General features: G+C 34.7%; 1 protein-coding gene across 2 annotated transcripts in view; it reads right to left on the bottom strand.

Annotated features, from left to right (window-relative positions):
• Nucleotides 1-2,597: 2,597 nt before the first annotated feature.
• copz2 (COPI coat complex subunit zeta 2) overlaps nucleotides 2,598-25,554 on the bottom strand; it is a 29,265-nt gene continuing 6,308 nt past the window's right edge. Inside the window, exons 2-10 of one of the 2 annotated variants that reach the window (XM_062049474.1) lie at nucleotides 22,931-22,999; nucleotides 22,694-22,778; nucleotides 19,141-19,232; nucleotides 14,370-14,425; nucleotides 13,198-13,275; nucleotides 13,045-13,096; nucleotides 7,654-7,692; nucleotides 4,892-4,924; nucleotides 2,598-2,960 (exon numbers count right to left, since the gene is read on the bottom strand). In XM_062049474.1, the coding sequence (XP_061905458.1) occupies nucleotides 2,913-2,960; nucleotides 4,892-4,924; nucleotides 7,654-7,692; nucleotides 13,045-13,096; nucleotides 13,198-13,275; nucleotides 14,370-14,425; nucleotides 19,141-19,232; nucleotides 22,694-22,778; nucleotides 22,931-22,999 (552 nt within the window). In that variant the 3' untranslated portion in view covers nucleotides 2,598-2,912. The remainder of the gene's footprint in view (nucleotides 2,961-4,891; nucleotides 4,925-7,653; nucleotides 7,693-13,044; nucleotides 13,097-13,197; nucleotides 13,276-14,369; nucleotides 14,426-19,140; nucleotides 19,233-22,693; nucleotides 22,779-22,930; nucleotides 23,000-25,554) is intronic. The other variant, XM_062049475.1, reaches the window with a different exon arrangement.

Here is a 25,554-nt window from a genome sequence, read left to right on the forward strand (position 1 = left end):
TTGTAATCAGTCTTCACTTTAAACTCACAGATCCATTCGCTAGTAGCCTGAGGTGTTGTGTTGCCACTAAAGTACTTATTTGTGTTAGCGCCTCCAATAAGAATGTCACTTTAACCCCACTTAAAAGTGTTTTGTTTTCTCTATAGGCGTATTACATAATTACAGATGTATGTATATATATATATATATATATATATATGGTACCACTTTAATATGGGTAACATATTCACCATTAATTAGTTGCTTATTAACATGCAAATTAGTAACATATTGGCTCTTAACTAGTCATTATTAAGTACTTATTAATGCCTTATTCTGCATGGCCTTATTATACAAGCAGTAAGCCATTAACTAAGAGTCTTCCCTCAATAAGGTTAGGGTTAGGGTACTTAGAATATGTTCCCCTAGTGTCCAAATAACTCTAAATTAAGTCTTTGTTACTAAGAATATGTTCCCCATACTAAAGTGTTACCATATATATATATATATATATATATATATATATATATATATATATATATATATATATATATATATATATATATATATATATATATATATATATATATTATATATACACATATATATATATATATATACACACAACTAATGTGGTAAATGACTATTCTAGCTGCAAATGTCTGGTTTTTGGTGCAATATCTACATAGGTGTATAGAGGCCCATTTCCAGCAACTATCACTCCAGTGTTCTAATGGTACAATGTGTTTGCTCATTGGCTCAGAAGGCTAATTGATGATTAGAAAACCCTTGTGCAATCATGTTCACACATCTGAAAACAGTTTAGCTCGTTACAGAAGCTACAAAACTGACCTTCCTTTGAGCAGATTGAGTTTCTGGAGCATCACATTTGTGGGGTCAATTAAACGCTCAAAATGGCCAGAAAAAGAGAACTTTCATCTGAAACTCGACAGTCTATTCTTGTTCTTAGAAATGAAGGCTATTCCAAAAAATTGTTTGGGTGACCCCAAACTTTTGAACGGTAGTGTATATATATATATATATATATATATATATATATATATATATATATATATATATATATATATATATATATATATATATATATATATACAGTATATATATATATATATATATATATATATATATATATATATATATATATATATATATAAAATCGATTCAAATTCGAATCGCGATTCTCACGTTGTGCGATTCAGAATCGATTCTCATTTTTAAAAAAAAAATCGATTTTTTTTTTTTATTTAAAAAAAAAAAGTTGTAATTATTTATTTTTTAATTAAATTAATCAATCCAACAAAACAATACACATCAATACCATAACAATGCAATCCAATTCCAAAACCAAACCTGACCCAGCAACACTCAGAACTGCAATAAACAGATCAATTGAGAGGACACAAACACTACACAGAACAAACCAATAGTAGTGAAACAAAAATTTATATTATCAACAACAGTATCAATATTAGTTACAATTTCAACATAGCAGTGATTAAAAATCCCTCAATGACATTATCATTAGACATTTATAAAAATAAAAATAAAATAAATAAAAGAACAATAGTGTCACAGTGGCTTACACTTGCATCGCATCTCATAAGCTTGACAACACACTGTGTCCAATATTTTCACAAAGATAAAATAAGTCATATTTTTGGTTCATTTAATAGTTAAAACAAATTTACATTATTGCAATCAGTTGATAAAACATTGTCCTTTACAATTATAAAAGCTTTTTACAAAAATCTACTACTCTGCTTGCATGTCAGCAGACTGGGGTAGATCCTGCTGAAATCATATGTATTGAATGAATAGAGAATCCTTTTGAATCGGGAAAAAATCGTTTTCGAATCGAGAATCGTGTTGAATTGAAAAAAAAATCAATTTTGAATCGAATCGTGACCCCAAGAATCGATATTGAATCGAATCGTGGGACACCCAAAGATTCAGTCCTAATATATATATATATATACATAAATAAACATACATGTATATATGTTAATATACGTATATATGTATGCATATATAAATATGTACAGTATGTACATATGCATGTATATTTATATATGTATGTATGTATATATATATACACATGTACTTATATATACATACTTATTCATGTATATATATACACATATGTATTCATATACGAATATATATACTGTATATGTCTATATACGTATATGTATGTATATACACATATTTACATATATAAATACATATATAATAAAAATGGATTAGATTTATGTAGCGCTTTTCTAGACACTCAAAGAGCTTCACAGAGAAGTGAGAACCCATCATTCATTCACTCTACATACATATATATGAATATTTTTTACATATATGTATGGCTATATATATGTGTATATATATATATATATATATATATTTTTTTTTTTTAAAATAAAAAAAAATATATGTAATATATATACTGTAGATGTGAGTTGTTTACTACAAAAATAAATCAAATGTAATTTCCCTTTAAGACGTCAAACTTTCCATGGTGAAGAAAGAACAACAAACTTTATCAGGAGTGTCAACCAGGAGTCAATTTGATCTTGTGAAATCTTCAATAAATAAAAACACACTTGAGGGCAGAAAAATATTTTATTAGTTCTCTACATGTACTTTTATACTGCAAAATATATTTTTTTTATGAAGGACGTAACATTTAAATACTTTTCTTCTAGCTTCCCAATAATGAATATTGATCAACTCTAATATGTACATTATACCTCTTCAATACTTCAACTTGTAACAAGTACATGAAACACATGTAGTACACAACAATGTCCTTTTTTACAAAGTACTTCATAAGTACAATCATGTTGTGCGATGACAGTAATACACAAATAAACTGCAGAAAGATTTTCCCTTTGGTGTTTTTTTGTAAACAAACTGTGTACTTCTTACTTCAGAATGGACCATTTGATCTGCTCCTTTGCTGACTGCAGTACCTGAAACACACACAGTTTACTACTTTAATGTGTACTTATACTATTTGTAATACTACTACTGCTCTTTGCCAACTGCAGTACTTGAAACACACACAGTTTACTACCTTAATGTGTACTTATACTACTACTGCTCAGACTACAGTACCTGAAACACATACAGTTTACTACCTTAATGTGTACTTATACTATTTGTAATACTACTACTGCTCCTTTGCCGACTGCAGTACTTGAAACACACACAGTTTACTACCTTAATGTGTACTTATACTACTTATAATACTACAACTGCTCCTTTGCCGCCTGCAGTACCTGAAACACACATAGTTTACTACCTTAATGTGTACTTATACTACTACTGCTCCGACTACAGTACCTGAAACACATACAGTTTACTACCTTAATGTGTACTTATACAACTTGTAATACTACAACTGCTCCTTTGCCGACTGCAGTACCTGAAACACACATAGTTTACTACCTTAATGTGTACTTATACTACTACTGCTCCGACTACAGTACCTGAAACACATACAGTTTACTACCTTAATGTGTACTTATACAACTTGTAATACTACAACTGCTCCTTTGCCGACTGCAGTACCTGAAACACACATAGTTTACTACCTTAATGTGTACTTATACTACTACTGCTCCGACTACAGTACCTGAAACACATACAGTTTACTACATTAATGTGTACTTATACTACTTGTAATACTACTGCTGCTCCTTTGCCGACTGCAGTACTTGAAACACACACAGTTTACTACCTTAATGTGTACTTATACTACTTATAATACTACAACTGCTCCTTTGCCGCCTGCAGTACCTGAAACACACATAGTTTACTACCTTAATGTGTACTTATACTACTACTGCTCCGACTACAGTACCTGAAACACATACAGTTTACTACCTTAATGTGTACTTATACAACTTGTAATACTACAACTGCTCCTTTGCCGACTGCAGTACCTGAAACACACATAGTTTACTACCTTAATGTGTACTTATACTACTACTGCTCCGACTACAGTACCTGAAACACATACAGTTTACTACCTTAATGTGTACTTATACAACTTGTAATACTACAACTGCTCCTTTGCCGACTGCAGTACCTGAAACACACATAGTTTACTACCTTAATGTGTACTTATACTACTACTGCTCCGACTACAGTACCTGAAACACATACAGTTTACTACATTAATGTGTACTTATACTACTTGTAATACTACTGCTGCTCCTTTGCCGACTGCAGTACTTGAAACACACACAATTTACTACCTTAATGTGTACTTATACTACTTGTAATACTACTACTGCTCCTTTGCCGACTGCAGTACCTGAAACAAACACAATTTACTACCTTAATGTGTACTTATACTACTTGTAATACTACTACTGCTCTTTACCGACTGCAGTACCTGAAACACATACAGTTTACTACCTTAGTGTGTATTTATACTACTTGTAATACTACTACTGCTCCTTTGCCGACTGCAGTACCTGAAACAAACACACAATTTACTCTTTTATGTGTACTATTACTAGTACAGAATAGAACTGTAGCATATATTACTACTTTTACAGAATACATCTTTGTGATATATTAGTACTAGTAGACAAAGATAGTAATTGTTTTAGTACACAGTCAAAGTTTTCATTGACATGCGAAGTATTTTGAGTACATAGGTGTGCAATAAGTGGAAGTAGTGACAAGAAAGTACTTGGATGTTGTACTTGACTAAGATGAAAGAAGTAACGTTGAGATATTTCCCATGTTAGGAAACAGAAGAGTTAGTGCAATAGCACAACATGGCCACTGGAGGGCAGACTCAACACATTCCTGAATCATGACGACACAGGAAACACTTTTCTATTAGTAAAGCAGACTAAGTCATTGATGAAGAGTTAGTCAAACTTACATTAGAAGTCAGAGTCAGTTTGTCACTGATGTGCTGTGAGGTTCAAGCAAGAAAAAAAGACAGAAAGTTGAAAGATTTGCACAAACTTAGTCAAATATCAAAATACACTTTATCAATATGAATATTATTATATATGAATACATAATATTCATATAATATTAATATTATAATATATGATTATATAATATTATTCATATAATATAAATATGATTATATATGAATATATAATATTAAATTTATCACGGCGTAGCGAAGTTGATAGAGTGGCTGTGCCAGCAATCGGAGTGTTGCTGGTTACTGGGGTTCAATTCCCACCTTCTACCTTCCTAGTCACGTCCGTTGTGTCCTTGGGCAAGACACTTCACCCTTTGCCTCTGATGGCTGCTGGTTAGCGCCTTGCATGGCAGCTCCCGCCATCAGTGTGTGAATGTGTGTGTGAATGGGTGAATGTGGAAATACTGTCAAAGCGCTTTGAGTACCTTGAAAGTAGAAAAGCGCTATACAAGTATAACCCATTTATCATTTATTTAATATATAATATTAATATTATTATATATGAATATATAATAATGGTCATATAATATGAATATTAGTATACATGAACATGTATAATAATATTAATAAATACTAATATTATATATGATTATACAATATTATTCATATAATATAAATATTATTATATATGAATATATAATAATATGAATATTAATATATATGAATATATAGTAGTCATATAATATTAATATTATTATATATGAATATATAATAATAGTCATATAATATTAATATTATTATTAGAGATGTCCGATAATATCGGTCTGCCGATATTATCAGCCGATAAATGCTTTAAAATGTAATATCGGAAATTATCGGTATCGTTTTTTTTATTATCTGTATCGTTTTTTTATTTTTATTTTTATTAAATCCACATAAAAACACAAGATACACTTACAATTACTGCACCAACCCAAAAAACCTCCCTCCCCCATTTACACTCATTCACACAAAAGGGTTGTTTCTTTCTGTTATTAATATTCTGGTTCCTACATTATATATCAATAAATATCAATACAGTCTGCAAGGGATACAGTCCGTAAGCACACATGATTGTGCGTGCTGCTGGTCCACTAATAATACTAACCTTTAACAGTTAATTTTACAAATTTTCATTAATTACTAGTTTCTATGTAACTGTTTTTATATTGTTTTACTTTCTTTTTTATTCAAGAAAATGTTTTTAATTTATTTATCTTATTTTATTTGATTCATTTTTTTAAAAAGTACCTTATCTTCACCATACCTGGTTGTCCAAATTAGGCATAATAATGTGTTAATTCCACGACTGTATATATCGGTTGATATCGGTATCGGTAATTAAAGAGTTGGACAATATCGGCATATCGGATATCGGCAAAAAGCCATTATCGGACATCCCTAATTATTATATATGAATATATATAATAATAGTCCTATAATACTAATATTATTATATATGAATATATAATAATAGTCATATAATATTAATATTATTATATATAAATATTAGAGATGCGCGGATAGGCAATTATTTCATCCGCATCCGCATCACAAAAGTCGTCATCCACCCGCCATCCAACTGAACTAACATTTTATCAAAACCACAACCACCCGCCCGTTGTTATATATATAATATAGAGCAGGGGTCGCACCCTAACAGCAATAATTAGGGCGTGCTGTGATGGAACTGCCTTTATCACCCGCTACAACATGTACAGACAGCATGACAGCTTCTGCCTGCACACGTAAGTGACAGCAAGGCATACCTGGTCCACAGCCATACAGGTTACACTGACGGTGACCGTATAAAAAAAATTTAACACTCTTAATATATGCCACACTGTGAACCCACACCAAACAAGAATGACAAACACATTTCGGGAGAACATCCGCACCGTGAGACAACATAAACACAACATAAACACAACAGAACAAATACCCAGAACACCTTGCAGTCCTAACTCTTTCTGGCTGAAATATACACCCCGCTACCACCAAACCCCGCCCCCCCTACACTGCGCCCCCACACATCAAACCCCCCCCCACCCCCCTCCGTGCGTCGGTTGAGGTGGGCGGGGTTTGGTGGTAGCGGGGGTGTATATTTCAGCCAGGAAGAGTTAAGACTGCAAGGTGTTCTGGGTATTTGTTCTGTTGTGTTTATGTTGTCTCACGGTGTGGATGTTCTCCCGAAATGTGTTTGTCATTCTTGTTTGGTGTGGGTTCATAGTGTGGCACATATTAAGAGTGTTAAAGTTGTTTTATACGGCCACCGTCAGTGTAACCTGTATGGCTGTGGACCAAGTATGCCTTGCTGTCACTTACGTGTGCAAGCAGATGCCGCCTACAACATGTGGCTGGGCTAGCACGCTGGCTGTACATGTTGTAGAGGGTGATAAAGGCAGTACCAACACGGCACACCCTTATTATTGTTGATTGGGTGAAAATCAGCAGACATTCGAGAGAATTGGTTCACCTGCCCGAATCTATTTAAAATCTATTTTTTTCGTCATGCATCTGCCCGACCCGCGGATTATCCGCGGACTCCGCGGTTCTGTCCGCAAACCACGCATCTCTAATAAATATATATAATAATAGTCATATAATATTAATACAGCTTTATGGCTTAGTCAGTATCTTGCAGTGTTAATGCAGTAATGATCATGCGGTAGATAATAAACACATGCAGTGTGTGCGTGTGTGTGCATGCGCGTGCATGTGTGTGTTACCTGGGCGACACTTTGTTCAGACAGTGGGTTGTCGTCCACCTAGAAGAGGAAAGAAAGAAATTAATGAAAGTCAAGAAACAATGGAAAACGTGTGTGTCTCTGTGTGTGTGTGTGTGCGTGTACGTGTGTGTGCGTGCGTGTGTGTTACACACGGGCATAGTGTACATGATTATGTTGTAAAAGACGAAGAGAGAGGGATATAATGCTAACAACACTTTGGCAAATATCACATTTCTACTTTGTTTACGTTTATTCATTTTTCTTTGAACTGTAAAAAGACAAATGTTGTCTTCTTATGAACATTACTCACACCTAGTGGCCAATGTGCAGTACTACATCACATTGATTTTAATTAATTATATTACTCTAACATGTCACTTTAGTTATAGTTTATAGATTATTATACGACTATAACAACGTGTCGTAAATCATATTTTAGTTATAGTTTATGGATTATTATACGACTATAACAACGTGTCGTAAATCATATTTTAGTTATAGTTTATGGATTATTATACGACTATAACTACATGTCATAAACCATATTTTAGTTATAGTTCATGGATTATTATACGACTATAACAACATGTCATAAATTATATTTTAGTTATAGTTCATGGATTATTATACGACTATACCAAACTCATAAATCATATTTTAGTTATAGTTTATGGATTATTATACGACTATAACATGTCATAAATCATATTTTAGTTATAGTTTATGGCTTATTACACAACCATAACAACGTGTCATAAATCATATTTTAGTTATAGTTCATGGATTATTATATGACTATAATAGAATAGAATAAAATAGAAAGTACTTTATTGATCCCTGGGAGAAATTCATGACAACAAGTCATGAATCATATTTTATAGTTTATGGATTATTATATGACTATAACATATCATATCATATTTTAGTTATAGTTCATGGATTATTATGCGACTATAACATATCATATCATATTTTAGTTATAGTTCATGGATTATTATGCGACTATAACATGTCATAAATCATATTTTAGTTATATATTATAGATTATTATACGACTAACAAAATGTCATAACTCGTATTTTAGTTATAGTTTATGGAATATTATACAACTTTAACATGTTATAAATCATATTTTAGTTATAGTTTATGGATTATTATATGACTATAACATGTCATATTTTAGTTATAGTTTAGGGATTATTATACAACTATAACATTTCACAAATCATATTTTAGTTATGTTTATGTATTATTATACAACTGCAACATGTCACAAATCATATTTTAGATATGTTTATGTATTATTATACAACTATAACATGTCTTAAATCATATTTTAGTTATCGTTTATGTATTATTATACAACTATAACATGTCATAAATCATATTTTAGTTATCGTTTATGTATTATTATATGACTCTAACAACATGTCATAAATGACATTTTAGTTATAGTTTATGGATTATTATACGACTATCACATGTCATAAATCATACTTTAGTTATAGTTCATGGATTATTATAGGACTATAACATGTCATAAATCATATTTTAGTTATAGTTTATGGATTATTATACGACTATAACATGTCATGAATCATATTTTAGTTATAGTTTATGGATTATTATACAACTACATGTCATAAATCATATTTTAGTTATAGTTTATGGATTATGATACGACTATAACATGTCATGAATCATATTTTAGTTATAGTTTATGGATTATTATACGACTATGACATGTCAGAAATCATATTTTGGTTATAGTTTATGGATTATTACACGACTATAACAACATGTCATAAATCATATTTTAGTTATAGTTTATGGATTATTATACCACTATAACAACATGTCATAAATCATATTTTTGTTATAGTTTATGCATTATCATACAACTATAACATGTTATAAATCATATTTTAGTTATAGTTTATGGATTATTATACAACTATAACGTGTCATAAATCATATTTTAGTTATAGTTTATGGATTATTACACAACTATAACAACGTGTCATAAATCATATTTTAGTTATAGTTTATGGATTATTACACAACTATAACAACGTGTCATAAATCATATTTTAGTTATAGTTTATGGATTATTACACAACTATAATAACGTGTCATAAATCATATTTTAGTTATAGTTTATGGATTATTACACAACTATAACGTGTCATAAATCATATTTTAGTTATAGTTTAAGGATTCTTACAGAACTATAACAATGTGTCATAAATCATATTTTAGTTATATATTATGGATTATTACACAACAATAACGTGTCATAAATCATATTTTAGTTATAGTTTATGGATTATTACACAACTATAACAACGTGTCATAAATCATATTTTAGTTATAGCTTATGGATTATTACACAACTATAACAACGTGTCATAAATCATATTTTAGTTATAGTTTATGGATTATTACACAACTATAACAACGTGTCATAAATCATATTTTAGTTACAGTTTATGGATTATTACACAACTATAACAACGTGTCATAAATCATATTCAAATATGAAACTTGTTCCTCCTGAAGTGACAAGAAGGTTTGCTTGTCTAAAAATTAGTGAAAGTGTGCCACACACAGGCTGCTTTGTGCATTACATCCCTCCAACATGTGACACATCCAAATGATTATTATTAATAAGGAGCAATATTCACAAGGAGGGCTGGGCGATAAAACGATATCAGTATATATCACGATAGACACGTAATCGATATCAATAAAAACTGCGTTTGAGGAAACGTTGAATATAACAATTGTCTCGGTCGTAAGAAAGCAGAAGTATGGAAGCAAGGTTGGTTGCATGAACAAAGACACTCGCTCTCTAGTAACCCAGCAACGCAGAGGGTGATCACTTGACACGCTAACAGCCAATCAGGTAACAGTATCAACTATCAAGTGGTCTGTAAGTGATGCAAGGCAAGACCGCTAATACCACACCACCTTCGCTCACCCTTTAGACCACAGCTGTAACTTCCTGACACTAAACCTGCAGGAAATACCGTCAATTCCAGACTATGAGCCGCTGCTTGTTTTCCCCTAAGCTTTGCACCCTGCGGCTTATAAAATGGTGCGACTATTTTCATTAAACTCGAGCAAAGACACTGAAAACGTTTGTTATCGTTTGTGCTACGGCGCCATTGTTTGGACGAGTTCGCTCCCTGCAGGTGCTGCGGGTTAAAAATGTACTTCCTCTTTTGATGCCTTGAACCGTCCATAGCGGTTCTACTCGTATGGATTCTTCATTCGTCGCTCGTCGGTAAGTTTTACAATATAACAAACAATTCTTACTTACTAAAGCATGGGTGATGTCTGTAGGAGTGTTTCCATGCATATTTGCACGTGCTATCGTATGTTATCAAGCTAGCCTCGTTAGCATTAGCTAATATGCTAACACGTTTACGAGTGTCTGTGTTAGTATTATTAACTTACAATGGTATTTTTTTTGGATTGTTTCACTTTCACAAATTCCTCAGTAAATTCACCAAAACGTCACCGTGGAGTTGTTGAGTCTGTGTAGCTGATTGGAGAGCTAGGTTGCGCAGCTAGCGGGTCCATGACGACGACTGACGTTTTGTTTGATCAGCCGTTTTACTGCCGGTGTTACAGACACCGTTTGGATATAATTAAGGTATATATAAATAAACATCCATCCATCCATTTTCTACCGCTTATTCCCTTCGGGGTCGCGGGGGGCGCTGGAGCCTATCTCAGCTACAATCGGGCGGAAGGCGGGGTACACCCTGGACAAGTCATTTCTGTGTAAATAAGTCATTTCACTGCATATATATCTGAGACTTATAGTCCAGTGCAGCTAATATATGGAAACATATTTTTTTCTAAAATGTAGTGGCCGTGGCTTATATACAAGTGCGCTCTATATTCTGGAAAATATGGTAGTTCTTCTCAGGCTTGTTTATGTTTACATTTTCACCCTTTCTTACACTTTATTAGGAAGTTCTTACATATTCCTTATTTTTGCACATTCATTTTAAGAGCTTATTGTTAAGTGTTCAATTTTACTATTTTCTTGACATTGCGTTTTCCATGTTTGTGTTGACGTTTCCTTTCTGCCTTGATAGCTGAGGGGTTATAACCATGGGAAGTTACATTTGAAATGAAACATATTTATCTCCTGCTGCTTGTTTTCCACAGGTCCGAAACTTATCAATAATTATGGATATAAACCCCTATATGCTCATACAGTTTCCTGCCGTATCGCCCAGCCCTACGGACGAGCTGCTGTTAGTCACGCATTCTCTCTCCCTCTCCACTCCTCTACCTCTCTTTCTCTCCCCGTCTGTGGCTACGACAGCTGGCTCTTGTCTGTCTGCAGGTTAGCGGTCATGTGATCAAAAAGCACAAAACCGTAGGCGGCTTCTGATGCAAGCTGGCGCCAATCAGAGGCGACGGGAAGAAGAAGAGAAATTTTGAGTGGAAGAAAAGGAAGCAGTGAGCAAAGCAACAAGGCATTTGAAAAAGTACTTGTTTGAGAAAAAGTACTCGTTTGAAAAAAGTACTCTTTTGAATAAGTAATCGCTTGAGAAAAAGTACTCGTTAGAGAAAAAATACTTGTTTGAGAAAAGTACTCGCATGAAAAAAGTACTCGTTTGAGAAAAAGTCCTCGTTTAAAAAAAGTACTCTTTTGAATAAGTAATCACTTGAGAAAAACTGTGCTGAAAACAAAGTTTCGTTGTACTTGTGCAATGACAATAAAATACCTATCCTATCCCTATCCTATCCTAAAGTACTCGTTAGAGAAAAAGTACTTGTTTGAGAAAAGTACTCGCAATAAAAAAGTACTCGTTTGAGAAAAAGTACTCGATTTAGAAAATTACTTGTTAGAAAAAGTACTCGATTGAGAAAAGTACTCGTTAAGAGAAAAAGTACTTGTTTGAGAAAAGTACTTGTTTGAGAAAAGTACTATCATGAAAAAAGTACTCGAATGAAAAAAGTACTCGTTTGAGAAAAAGTACTCGATTGAGAAAAGTACTCGATTGACAAAAGTACTCGATTGAGAAAAGTACTCGTTTGAGAAAAAGTACTCGTTTGAGAAAGTACTCGTTTGAGAAAAAGTACTTGTTTGAGAAAAAGTACTCGTTTGAGAAAAAGTACTCGTTTGAGAAAAGTACTCGTTTGAGAAAAGTACTCGTTTGAGAAAATAACTCGTTTGAGAAAAAGTACTTGTTTGAGAAAAAGTACTTGTTTGAGAAAAAGTACCCGTTTGTGAAAAGTACTCGTTTGAGAAAAGTACTCGTTTGAGAAAAGTACTCGTTTGAGAAAAAGTACTTGTTTGAGAAAAGTACTCATTTGAGAAAAGTACTCGTTTACTGGACCGTGTTTATTGAAAGTACTAAAGGTTACCTTGTAATTGACCTTTTGGAGGACCTGCTGAGGATCGCTCTCCAGAATCACTCTGCAAAGAACATGTGACAATCCTACATTATTGTAATACTGAAGTACATTGTACAGTATGTACAATATGGTAATATTATCACCAGTAGAATTCTTTCTTACCCGCCATCGATGATTTCATCAACAACAAGAAATGCTCCTTCCATGTTGTCCAATAAACTTCTGCGCTCCACATTTTTTCTGCAGCAAAAACACAATCTAAATTTATTTACACTTGAATAATATGCTGAATATGTACGTTTAAATTCATTTATATAAAATATATTTACACTTGAATAACATGCAGAATATGTACTTTCAAATCATTTATATAACATATATTTACACTTGAATAACATGCAGAATATGTACGTTTAAATCCATTTATATAAAATATATTTAAACTTTAATAACATGCAGAATATGTACGTTTAGATCCATTTATATAAAATATATTTACACTTTAATAACATGCAGAATATGTACGTTTAAATCCATTTATATAAAATATATTTACACTTTAATAACATGCAGAATATGTACGTTTAAATCCATTTATATAAAACATATTTACACTTTAATAATATGCTGAATATGTACATTTAAATCCATTTATATAAAATATATTTACACTTTAATAATATGCTGAATATGTACATTTAAATCCATTTATATAAAGTATATTTATACTTTAAATATAGTGTAAATATACTATGGATTATACTATGGACTATGTAACAAAGTAAAAACTATGTTTAACAACAACACTACACAACAACAACAACACACATTAGTGTACATTATGTAACAAAGTCAAAAGTCTGACTATGTTTAACAACAACACTACACAACAACAACAACAACAACACACACTAGTGTACAGTATGTAACAAAGTCAAAAGTCTGACTATGTTTAACAACAACACTACACAACAACAACAACAACTACAAGAACAACAACAAAAACACACACTAGTGTACAGTATGTAACAAAGTAAAACGTGTAACTGTGTTTAACAACAACACTACACAACAACAACAACAACACACACTAGTGTACAGTATGTAACAAAGTCAAAAGTCTGACTATGTTTAACAACAACACTACACAACAACAACAACAAAAACACACTAGTGTACAGTATGTAACAAAGTAAAACGTGTGACTGAGATTAACAACAACAACAACACACACTAGTGTACAGTATGTAACAAAGTAAAATGTGTGACTGTGTTTAACAACAACACTACAGAACAACAACACACACTAGTGTGTGCGACTGTGTTGTTCTTACCTGAGGATGTGAGTAAGGGCCTCAAAGAGACAATTGAGGACAGACGTCAGCATTAACTGGAGGACACAAAATAAAAGAGTCAGTCTGGATGATCAATAAATCAACGATCAATAAATAGATTATAAATCATATTGGTTCATGTGTCCATCTAGGAAGTTTATGTTTGCTCAAATCATCTTTCACTCTTCCTCATTTTACACTTCAGTCCCTGCAGGATTGTGCACATTAATATAATACATGAGAATTATCCTGATTAATATTAGTAGTATTATGATTAATATTAGGATTATTATTATTAATATTATGATTATTATGGTAGATATTAGTATTACTATGATTAATATTAGGATTATTATGGTTAATATTAGGATTATTATGATTGCCGTATTTTCCGCACTATAAAGCGCACCGGATTATAAGGCGCACCTTCAATGAATGGCCTATTTTAAAACTTTGTTCATATATAAGGCGCACCGCATTATAAGGCGCATAGAATAAACGCTACAGTAGAGGCTGGAGTTACGTTATGCATCCATTAGATGGAGCTGCGCTAAAGGGAATGTCAACAAAACAAATAGTGATTGTACTGATACTTCTACTTGCTGCTCTCTGTTCAACAACCCACTGTTCGAGTTTGTCCTCCAACTGTAGCCATCTCGCTTTGTTCCCTCGGAAACTCTGTTTAGTCTTCTTTACTTGGCGCAGGTCATCATGTTGCTTCCTCCACTTCCGCATCATTGATTCGTTAATGTTAAATTCTCTCGCTGCTGCTCTATTCCCGTGTTCTACTGCATGACTGATCGCCTTGAGTTTAAACTCTGCGTCGTAAGCGTGTCTCTTAATAGGAGCCATTTTTGGGTCTTTACATAAAGTTTAGGTCTCGCAACTACGGGACTTCATTTTCCCCCGTAGAAGAAGAACTACGTTAAGCAGCCGCCGACTTCATTTTCCCCCGTAGAAGAAGAAGTTCTTCTTCTACGTTAACCAGCCGCCGACTTCATTTTCCCCCGTAGAAGAAGAAGCGCTTCTTCTTCTACGGTAAGCAGCCGTAGAAGGGGGAAAACGAAGTCGGCGTAGTTACCGTAGTTGCGAGACCTGTTGTGGCTCAATATTGGTCCATATATAAGGCGCACCGGATTATAAGGCGCACTATCAGCTTTTGAGGAAATTGGAGGTTTTTAGGTGCGTCTTATAGTGCGGAAAATACGGTACTATTAGGATTATTATGTTTAATATTTGGATTATTATTATTATTATTATTATTAGGATTATTGTGATTAATATTAGGATTAGTATGATTAATATTAATAATATTATAGTTAGTATTAGGATTATTATTTCACGCAAAGTCGATGTGCAACTTTGTGTCAACTGTCCAATATGTGCAACCTTGTGTCAACTGTCCAATATGTGCAACTTTGTGTCAACTGTCCAATATGTGCAACTTTGTGTCAACTGTCCAATATGTGCAACTTTGTGTCAACTGTCCAATATGTGCAACTTTGTGTCAACTGTCCTATAGTGTGCAACTTTGTGTCAACTGTCCAAAATGTGCAACCTTGTGTCAACTGTCCAATATGTGCAACCTTCCGTCAACTGTCCAATATGTGCAACTTTGTGTCAACTGTCCAAAATGTGCAACCTTGTGTCAACTGTCCAATATGTGCAGCAATCACCTTTTTCCAACTATTAGGTTAACTGTCCAATATGTGCAACTTTGTGTCAACTGTCCAATATGTGCAACCTTGCGTCAACTGTCCAAAATGTGCAACCTTGTGTCAACAGTCCAATAGTGAAACCTTGTGTCAACTGTCCAATATGTGCAACTTTGTGTCAACTGTCCAATATGTGCAACCTTGTGTCAATTGTCCAATTTGTGCAACCTTGTGTCAACTGTCCAAAATGTGCAACCTTGTGTCAACAGTCCAATAGTGAAACCTTGTATCAACTGTCCAATATGTGCAACCTTGTGTCAACTGTGCTAAATGTGCAACCTTGTGTCAACAGTCCAATAGTGAAACCTTGTGTTAACTGTCCAATATGTGCAACTTTGTGTCAACTGTCCAATATGTGCAACTTTGTGTCAACTGTCCAATATGTGCAACTTTGTGTCAACTGTCCAATATGTGCAACTTTGTGTCAACTGTCCTATAGTGTGCAACTTTGTGTCAACTGTCCAAAATGTGCAACCTTGTGTCAACTGTCCAATATGTGCAACCTTGCGTCAACTGTCCAATATGTGCAACTTTGTGTCAACTGTCCAAAATGTGCAACCTTGTGTCAACTGTCCAATATGTGCAGCAATCACCTTTTTCCAACTATTAGGTTAACTGTCCAATATGTGCAACTTTGTGTCAACTGTCCAATATGTGCAACCTTGTGTCAACTGTCCAAAATGTGCAACCTTGTGTCAACAGTCCAATAGTGAAACCTTGTATCAACTGTCCAATATGTGCAACCTTGTGTCAACTGTGCTAAATGTGCAACCTTGTGTCAACAGTCCAATAGTGAAACCTTGTGTCAACTGTCCAATATGTGCAACTTTGTGTCAACTGTCCAATATGTGCAACTTTGTGTCAACTGTCCAATATGTGCAACTTTGTGTCAACTGTCCAATATGTGCAACTTTGTGTCAACTGTCCTATAGTGTGCAACTTTGTGTCAACTGTCCAAAATGTGCAACCTTGTGTCAACTGTCCAATATGTGCAACCTTGCGTCAACTGTCCAATATGTGCAACTTTGTGTCAACTGTCCAAAATGTGCAACCTTGTGTCAACTGTCCAATATGTGCAGCAATCACCTTTTTCCAACTATTAGGTTAACTGTCCAATATGTGCAACTTTGTGTCAACTGTCCAATACGTGCAACCTTGTGTCAACTGTCCAAAATGTGCAACCTTGTGTCAACAGTCCAATAGTGAAACCTTGTATCAACTGTCCAATATGTGCAACCTTGTGTCAACTGTGCTAAATGTGCAACCTTGTGTCAACAGTCCAATAGTGAAACCTTGTGTCAACTGTCCAATATGTGCAACTTTGTGTCAACTGTCCAATATGTGCAACCTTGTGTCAATTGTCCAATATGTGCAAACCTGTGTCAACTGTCCAAAATGTGCAACATTGTGTCAACTGTCCAATATTTGAAACTTTGTGTCAACTGTTCAATAATGTGTAACTTTGTGTCAACTGTCCAATTGTGCAACCTTGTGTCAAATGTCCAATATATGCAACCTTGTGTCAACTATTCAATATGTGCAACTTTGTGTCAACTGTCTAATATGTGCAAACTTGTGTCAACTGTCCAAAATGTGCAACCTTGTGTCAACTGTCCAATATGTGCAACCTTGTTTCAACTGTCCAATATGTGCAACCTTGTGTCAACTGTTCAAAATGTGCAACCTTGTGTCAACTGTTCAATATGTGCAACCTTGTGTCAACTGTTCAATATGTGCAATTTTGTGTCAACTGTCCAATATGTGCAACCTTGTGTCAAATGTCCAATATATGAAACTTTGTTTTAACTGTCCAAAATGTGCAACCTTGTGTCAACAGTCCAATAGGGAAACCTTATGTCAACTGTCCAAATGTGCAATTTTGTGTCAACTGTCCAATATGTGCAATTTTGTGTCAACTGTCCAATATGTGCAACCTTGTGTCAATTGTCCAATATGTGCAACTTTGTGTCAACTGTACAATATGTGCAACTTTGTGTCAAATGTTCAATAATATTGAATAATAGGATATTGAGACTGATTTGGTGGATTTAAAGATTCCTTTTTTATTTATAAATGAAATTGTAAATGGGTATTTGGTGGGTAGATTTTGAAATATATTGTATTGTATTGTATTTCGTATATTATATGATGATGTATATTTTAACTGTGGGTCCCTGTCCATAAGCTGTGTGCTTCTAGGGATGACCTTTTTGCAGAACGGACTCTGATATTAACAAAATAAACAATAATGAAATACAAAACTATGTTTGTCTGTAAATAAATAAATAAATAAATAAAATGTGCAACCATGTGTCAACTGTCCAATATGTGCAACTTTGTGTCAACTGTCCAATACCACTTTGTTGTTGTGTAGGTGCAACAATATATCAAGTCTTTATTGATCAAACCATCTACTTCTTGTTCTGCAACGCTAAGCCTTCTGGGTAATGTAGTACATAAACATGTACTTCCTAGTTGACACATACTTATATATGTATTTATCCAGGGTAAGACAAAGAAGAACAAATTTTCATGTGCAAAGCTGACCTAGCAAAGAGGCAGTATTTACATGTTAGAGATGTTGAAGTGTGATGATCATCTCTCGTCTCATTTACCAACAAAAATCAACGCTGGAGATTAATATTTTTACGTTTAACACTTACATCTATAGATCAACTTCAGATCTATCTACCCGTTATAAGTTTATTTTTATTTTTTAAATATTTTTGTTTTATCTGCTTTTTGTGGCAAACACACAAAACATGCACTATTTGCAGGGAACTGATTGGAGCTTTGAATAGGTCAAGGATTGATAACATTGATTTTGGTTCATTATTATTTTCTTAGCAATGACAGTTTAAAAGAAAACAAAAGAGCCTGCGTGGCAGCTTTGAGTTATTAGAGCTGTAACTTTTTATTCTTACATTTCACCTGTTTGCTCGTTTACTATACTTTTTATGTTTCTTTTAAAACAGTATTTACAGAATGTGCTGCGGGACACAAATGGCCCCCGGGCCACACTTTGGACGGTAGTGGACCAGGCGAGTGCATCCTACCTCGTTCTCCTGAGCGCTGCCGACCACGTAGAGAAAAAGATCGATACTGCTCTTGTAGACCACGGTCATGCCCTCTAGGAAAGCAATTTCATCTGAGTAGAAACACGACAAAAATATTTTATTTCACAACAAGACATATTTTAAAAAGCTTAGCAGAGGCTTAACAGACTGTCAATTACTTTAGTAGCGCCCCCTATGGGCTGTGCTCCCAATGCTTTACAAGACATGCTGGCAGAGCAAAGATAATGTATTATGATGACATCATGTATTATGACGACATCATGTATTATGATGACACCATGTATTATGACAACATCATGTATTATGATGAAATCCTGTATTATGATGACATCATGTATTATGACATCATGAATTACGACGACATCATGTATTATGATGACATCATGTATTGTGATGACATCATGTATTGTGATAACATGTATTATGACGACATCATGTATTATGATGACATGTATTATGCTGACATTAGGTATTATGACAACATCATGTACTATAATGACATCATGTACTATGATGACATCATGTACTATGATGACATCATGTCTTATTATGACATCATGTATTATGATGACACCATGTATTATGACAACATCAGGTATTATGATGACATCCTGTATTATGATGACATCATGTATTATGACATCATGAATTATGACGACATCATGTATTGTGATGACATCATGTATTATGACATCATGTATTATGACATCATGTACTATGATGACATCATGTATTATGATGACATCATGTATTATGTCATCATGTATTATGACATTATGTATTATGACATTATGTATTATGATGACACCATGTATTATGACAACATCAGGTATTATGATGACATCCTGTATTATGATGACATCATATATTAAGACATCATGTATTATGACATCATGAATTATGACAAGATCATGTATTGTGATGACATCATGTATTATGACATCATGTACTATGACGACATCATGTATTATGATGACATCATGTATTATGACATTATGTATTATGACGTCATCATGTATTATGACATTATGTATTATGACGACATCATGTATTATGACGACATCATGTTTTGTTATGACATTATGTATTATGATGATATTATGTATTATGACTATATCATGTATTATGACTATATCATGTATTATGACGACATCATGTATCGCACATGCAACGCAGTAAGTGGCAGTCGCGTAACAATAGATAACCGTCACGTGACAATATGTGACAGTCGCGTGACAATAAGTGACAGTCGCGTGACAATAGGTGGCAGTCGCGTGTCAATAGGTGGCAGATGTGTGACAATAGGTGGCAGTCACATCAAGTGACAATAAGTGAGAGTCACGTGACAATAGGTGACAGTCGCGTGACAATAGGTTGCAGTCGCGTGGCAATAAGTGACGGTCGAGTGGCAATAAGTGACAGTCGCGTGACAATAAGTGACAGTCGCGTGACAATAAGTGACAGTCGCGTGACAATGAGTGACAGTCGCGTGACAATAAGTGACAGTCGCGTGACAATAAGTGACAGTCGCGTGACAATAAGTGACAGTCGCGTGACAATAAGTGACAGTCGCGTGACAATAAGTGACAGTCGCGTGACAGTCGCAATAAGTGACAGTCGCATGACAGTCGCATGACAATAAGTGACAGTCGTGTGACAATAAGTGACAGTCGCGTGACAATAAGTGACAGTCGCGTGACATTAAGTGACAGTCGCATGACAATAAGTGACAGTCGCGTGACATTAAGTGACAGTCGCGTGACAGTCGCGTAACAATAAGTGACAGTCGCGTGATAATAAGTGACAGTCGCGTGACAATAAGTGACAGTCGCGTGACAATAAGTGACAGTCGTGTGACAATAAGTGACAGTCGCGTGACAATTAGTGACATTCTTGTGACAGTCGTGTGACAATATGTGACAGTCGCGTGACAATAAGTGACAGTCGCGTGACAATAAGTGACAGTCACGAGACAATAAGTGACAGTCATGTGACAATAAGTGACAGTCATGTGACAATAACTGACAGTCATAAATAATAAATAATAAATGGGTTATACTTGTATAGCGCTTTTCTACCTTCAAGGTACTCAAAGCGCTTTGACAGTATTTCCACATTTACCCATTCACACACACATTCACACACAGATGGCGGGAGCTGCCATGCAAGGCGCTAACCAGCAGCCATCAGAGGCAAAGGGTGAAGTGTCTTGCCCAAGGACACCACGGACGTGACTAAGAAGGTAGAAGGTGGGAGTTGAACCCCAGTAACCAGCAACACTCCGATTGCTGGCACAGCCACTCTATCAACTTCGCCATGCCGTCATGTGACATAATGTGACAGTCATGTGACATAATGTGACAGTCATGTGACATAATGTGACAGTCACGTGACATAATGTGACAGTCACGTGACAAGGACTGACAGTCACGTGACAATTAGTGACATTCGCGTGACAATAAGTGACAGTCGTGTGACAATATGTGACAGTCGCGTGACAATAAGTGACAGTCAAGTGACAGTAAGTGACAGTCACGTGACAATAAGTAACAGTCATGTGACAATAAGTAACAGTCACGTGACAATAAGTGAGCGTCGTGTGACATAATGTGACAGTCATGTGACATAATGTGACAGTCACGTGACAATAACTGACAGTCGTGTAACAATAAGTGACAGTCGCGTGACAATAAGTGACAGTCACGTGACAATAACTGACAGTCGCGTGACAATTAATGCCATTCACGTGACAATTAGTGACATTCACGTGACAATAAGTGACAGCCGTGTGACAATATGTGACAGTCGTGTGACAATAAGTGACAGTCGTGTGACAATAAGTGACAGTCACGTGACAATAAGTGACAGTCATGTGACAGTCATGTGACAATAACTGACAGCCGTGTGACAATTAGTGACATTCAAGTGACAATAAGTGACAGTCATGTGACATAATGTGACAGTCATGTGACATAATGTGACAGTCACGTGACAATAACTAACATTCGCGTGACAATTAGTGACATTCAGGTGACAATAAGTGACAGTCACGTGACAATAAGTGACAGTCACGTGACAATAACTGACAGTCGCGTGACAATTAGTGAAATTCACGTGACAATAAGTGACAGTCGCGTGACAATAAGTGACAGTCACGTGACAATAGGTGGCAGTCGTGTGACAATAAGTGACAGTCAGGTGGCAATAAGTGACAGTCACATGACTAAATGTTTCCTGAATGTCACTTTGAGACTCCAATTCAGGTTTATCTGGACACATTTACAGTAGGTGTTGCTGTCACTATGTGCGTGTCACTATGTGTGTGTCACTACGTGTGTGTCACTATGTCTAACGAAGGGTTAAAGACAAATGTCCCAATGTGACACTCGGAGCACCATGTGACACTCGGAGCACCATGTGACACTCGGGGCACAATGTGACACTCGGAGCACAATGTGACACTCGGGGCACCGTGTGACACTTGGAGGTGTCATGTGTTCAATAATGTGTGTCAAAACAAAGAAGAACTTACTGTCGGCTTTGTGAGTCTTGTTAAAAATGTTCTTCTCAAAGTTCCTCTGCTCTTTCATGGAGGAGTACAAGTCTGGGTCGTAGTACTACAAAGAAACATGAATATATATATTTTATTAATAATATAATACAAGAATACACGCAGTACTGATGAAAACAGAATATAATACAATAATAATGTATATTAAATACCTTTGACAGAAGTCTGTATTGTATATTAAATATAGAAGTTGTTTACCTTTGACAGAAGTCTGTTGCCATCGTTGTCAAGAATGAAAAGAGCTTTTATTGTGTAGAGTGAAGGTTCCTGCAAGGAGGACAACAACAATTATTTCATAGTTCAATGAAGAATTCAGAATTAAAAAAGGGTATGTTTATACCTAAATGAATGTTGATACTTCGTGCCATCTTGGAAGTATGTTAACGTTTCTTATGTTAGCATGCTAATGTTTTATGCTAGCTTTTTAACTAATTGTATCTGTTTACACCTAAAAATCATGAATTTTGATACTTGGCGCCATCTTGGAAGTATGCTAACGATTCTTATATTAACAAGCTCATGTTAGCATGCTGACATTGTATGCGAGTTTTTCAGCCAATTGTTTATGTTTAAACCTAAAAATAATGGTTTGTGACTGTCAAGCAATTAGTACATGTGTAAAATATTAGCATGCTAACATTTGTTGCTAGCTATTGGCTACTTAAAATGAGTTTGAACCTAAAAATCATGATTTTTGGTACTTGGTGCCATCTTGGAAGTATGCTAAGGTCTCTTATCTTAGCATAATAACATTTTATGCTAGCTTTTTAGTTAATTTTATGTTTTCACCTAAAAATAGTGCATTTGAATACTTAGCGCCATCTTAGAAGAATGCAAACTTGTTCTGTGTTATCATGCTAATGTTAACATTCTAATGTTTTATGCTAGCTTTTCAGTCAATTGTTTATGTTTAAACCTAAAAATCATGGTTTGTGACTGTCAAACAATTAGCAAACTTGTAAGAATGTTAGCATACTAACATTTGTTGCTAGCTCTTAGCTACTTTAATTTGTTTAAACCTAAAAATCATGATTTTTGGTACTTGGCGCCATCTTGGAAGTATGGCAAGGTCTCTTATATTATCATGCTAAAGTTATCAGGCTAACATTAGCATACTAACGTTTTATGCTAGCTTTTTAGCTAATTTTATGTTTTCACCTAAAAATTGCGCATTTTAATACTTAGCGCCATCTCAGAGGAATGCAAACTCGTTCTATGTTATCATGCTAAGGTTAACATGCTAACGTTTTATGCTAGGTTTTTAAGATAATTTTGTATGTTTAAACCTAAAAATCACGGTTTGTGACTGTCAAGCAATTAGCACACTTGTAAGAACATTAGCATGCTAACATTTGTTGCTAGCTCTTAGCTACTTTAATTTGTTTAAACCTAAAAAACATGATTTTTGATACTTGGCGCCGTCTTCGAAGTATGCCAAGGTCTCTTATATTAGCATGCTAACGTTATCATGCTAACATTAGCATACTAATGTTTTATGCTAGCTATTTAGCTAATTTGATGTTTTCACCTAAAAATGTTGCATTTTAATACTTAGCGCCATCTTAGAAGAATGCAAACTTGTCCTAAGTTATCGCGCACACATTTTCAGGACTTATGCAGATCCCAAATACACATCGGCAGGTACCAGAAAGTAAAAAAGTTAGTTTTGCTAAATATTGCAAAACAAACACCAGATAATGTATCCTAATAGGTGCCATTTTGGGGTCTTTACACACAAACACACACACACAATAATGATACCGTATGTTGCAGCACAGTACATCTGACTATGGTAGTCATCAGGCTCCGACAATCCATCAAACGGTGAGTCTTCATAGCTTACCAAAGTCGTACTAAAACATTTTTACAGTTTTTGGGCGCTGTGTGTCATGTTCTATATTCTCAATTTAAAGTTTTGGTGTTGTTTACTGGCGTCAACCTGCAGTCCACACCTATCTCTTATGTGTGACTGCCTTTTACTGGTCACACTTATCATTACACCATGTACCAAATAAAATTGCTTCCAGGTCGGTAAGCACAACCAGATTTATTCCATACATTAGGCACACTGTAGATTTTTGAGAAAATGAAAGGATTTTAAGTGCGCCTTATAGTCCGAAGAATATGGTATGTTAACTTTTACGATACTGTTAGCACAATAATGTTTTTTGCAAGCTTTTTTTTAACTGGTTCTGTATGTTTAAACCTAAAAAATTATGGATTTGGATTATTGGCGCCATCTTCTAAGTATGCAGGCTCCGATAGACCCCAGGCCAGAGGTTCAGGTTTCCGATGGAACTTTCGCGTTTTTTGTTGTAAGTTGATCCATATTTCTTTTTTTGTTTGTTGTCTTGAATGTTAATAAAGACACAATGTTATGCAGAGGTGTACCTATCACAATTTTATAGACAAATGATGCTATTTATAGTCACGGGGGCAAGTGGGTGCGTAAGAGAAAATAATTGAGAGTTTGCAGGGGCAGGAGCCAGCCTACACTGCTGCATCAACTTAGGAATTCAAGGTTTCAGACTCAACTAAATGTGTACCAGGTGAGCAAAATCAAGGTCAAGTAAGTACGAAGAACAAATTCATATAAATGGGATTTCACATATATACTGTGATTTGTTTCGCTGATATTGGGAGCGATATTTGGTATCGATATCGATATGGATGGGACAGCCTGTTGATCGGTTAGCACTTGTTGTCCAAAAGCCGAGTTACAGAACAGAAAAACATTGTGCTAATGCTAATTTAGCTTTAATGTCTTTAGCGTCAGTTAGCACTTGTTGTCCAAAAGCTGAGTTATAGCACAAAAAAACATT

Source organism: Entelurus aequoreus, linkage group LG06 (genome assembly GCF_033978785.1).
Source record: "Entelurus aequoreus isolate RoL-2023_Sb linkage group LG06, RoL_Eaeq_v1.1, whole genome shotgun sequence".
Classification (NCBI taxonomy): Eukaryota; Metazoa; Chordata; class Actinopteri; order Syngnathiformes; family Syngnathidae; genus Entelurus; species Entelurus aequoreus.